Below are 2,189 nucleotides of genomic sequence, written 5' to 3'. Positions count from 1 at the left end.
GGAAATTCGTTTCTTATGTGAACCAAACGCTTCGTGTTGTACTAACTTCAATAGGAACACTTCGGCTTTGTCGATTTCCTCAGCGACCAATTTGCCCGTATGTTTTTCATTTGATTTTCTTGCATTGCGACAAAATCGCAGCGCCCAAGCCATCATTCTTAAATGTTTTGTGTACTGAGAAAAGTAATGGAGATGAAAATCGTCGGATGTCATATTAAATAGTGACGAAATGGCTTTTTTCTTTTTCTCAGTACAGACTTCTTCTTCATCAACCTCTACTTTTTGTTGGGGCCAATCATTTTCGTTTCTGTGCAACCATTCCGGGCCCTCCCACCATCGAGATACGAACAATTGCCGAACGTTACATCCTCTTGATGGAAATCGGCAGGGTTGAGAGAATCAGGTACATAGTTCCAACGCTCAGGATTGGCTAAATTTCTAATCTCCTGAACTCTATTAAAAACGAAAACAGACCAGTCATCCTTACGTTGAATCCAAGAAAGGACAGTAGTGGAATCACTCCAAAAATAAGACTTAACATTCTGGGAAAATTGTCTATTGACTGACTGATAAAGTCTAGCGCCAATAGTAGCTGCCAACAGTTCCAATCTTGGTATAGAAATCTTCTTCAAAGGGGCCACACCACTCTTAGCTGCTACAAGAAAAATCGAAACCTCATCATTCTGAAGAAATCTTAAAAATACTACGGCAGCATAAGCTTTCTTACTTGTATCTGAAAATGTGTGCAAACTCCAATGGTAAGCTTCCATGGGCCCAGCCTGAATCCAGCGCGACAATCTCAAAACACGACAGTTCAGGAAGATGAGTAACCCATGTACAAAATTCATCAGCCATGCCATTCTCGACGGAAGCGTCCCATCCCAGGCGCTTTTCCCAAAGTTTTTGTAGCAACAGTTTGGGAAATAGAGATACTGGACAGGTAAAACCAACAGGGTCAAATATACTTTGAGCTACAGAAAGCATCAGTCTTTTAGTTATCGGTCCTTTTTAGGCAACTCCTTTAAAGGACACACAAATTCCTTTCGTTCATCATTTAGCCCTAGGAACCTCAAAAAATCTCTGTCTTTTGAATGAACAGAAATTTAAAGAAAAGTCTTTCGAATATCCGACACAACTCCTATTTTTTGTTGTCTGAATCGTAATAGCACAAAAGGAATAAGTTCAACAAGATTAGGCCCTACCTCTAAACACTGGTTCAAAGATGGACGGCCCTGTTCATGAGATGATGCATCAAATACTGGCCTAATTTTTGTGGTTTCGCTACTATTTTTAATAACGGGCCTGTGCGGTAAATAATGTACGCATATATTCTCTTCGGGATTATTCACTATTTCGATCACACCCTCATTCAACCACTCATTGAATATTAAATTATACGATTCAAACAAATTGGACCTTTTCAACTTATGTAAATTAGTATCTAACCTTTTTCTAGCGACAACTAAATTATCTGAAATTAAAGGATGTTCGTTCAACCAAGGTAACATAACCTCAAACCTGCCTTTGCTGTCACATCGGACAGTCTCATAGAAAAAATTCTTAGCCTCTTTGGCCGCCACCTCTCGTGTCAATTTTTCTACAGGATCGGTTATCCCTAAAATATCAAGTTCCCAGAGTTTTGCTACAGAAGAATTATCAACGAACAATGAAATTGACATCATAGATTTACTGAAATTAGAAGGAACTGCCGGTACCTTGCCCATAAGAGTCCAACCTAACAAAGTTTCAATTGCTACAAGACCACACTGTACCTGATATTTCCTCCCTGTATACAATTTGCAACATACATCAGCTCCAAACAAAATCTCAATTGGTGCTTTATGTCCTACATCGCTGAGCGAAATATTCATGTCATTAAGTTCCTCAACCCAAGGGCCGTCATAAACAGGTGAGACATCTGCACAAATTTTTGGTTGATCTAAAGCATTAAATTAACAAGAGTAAGCCCATTCACTCGCAGTTACTTGGTATAATTTGTGTCGTTGTTCAGAAGTACTTTTACCGCCAAATAATATATGTACGGTATTTTCCGTCTTCTTAGCAGGAAAACCCATTTCTTGTGCGGTACGCTGTAAAATATATGTTATCTGCGATCCAGTGCCAATAAGTGCCCTTGCTTGTTTAGCAACTTTTGCACTTCTTATGTTTATTTGCAGAGTTTGTAAAAA

The 2,189-nt window shown here is 39.0% G+C and overlaps 1 protein-coding gene across 1 annotated transcript; it reads right to left on the bottom strand.

Moving 5' to 3' along the window:
• Nucleotides 1–1,103: 1,103 nt before the first annotated feature.
• On the bottom strand, nucleotides 1,104–1,871 carry LOC126889433 (uncharacterized). The gene has a single exon (XM_050657738.1). The coding sequence runs from the start codon at nucleotides 1,869–1,871 to the stop codon at nucleotides 1,104–1,106; it is 768 nt and encodes a 255-aa protein (XP_050513695.1).
• Nucleotides 1,872–2,189: the final 318 nt, after the last annotated feature.

The sequence above is a fragment of the Diabrotica virgifera genome, chromosome 8 (genome assembly GCF_917563875.1).
Source record: "Diabrotica virgifera virgifera chromosome 8, PGI_DIABVI_V3a".
Classification (NCBI taxonomy): Eukaryota; Metazoa; Arthropoda; class Insecta; order Coleoptera; family Chrysomelidae; genus Diabrotica; species Diabrotica virgifera.
This window is presented reverse-complemented; position numbering and strand designations above follow the sequence as displayed.

Coding starts and splice junctions, on each gene's coding strand:
- LOC126889433 (XM_050657738.1), bottom strand. CDS start 1,871: ATGAATATTTCGCTCAGCGATGTAGGACATAAAGCACCAATTGAGATT.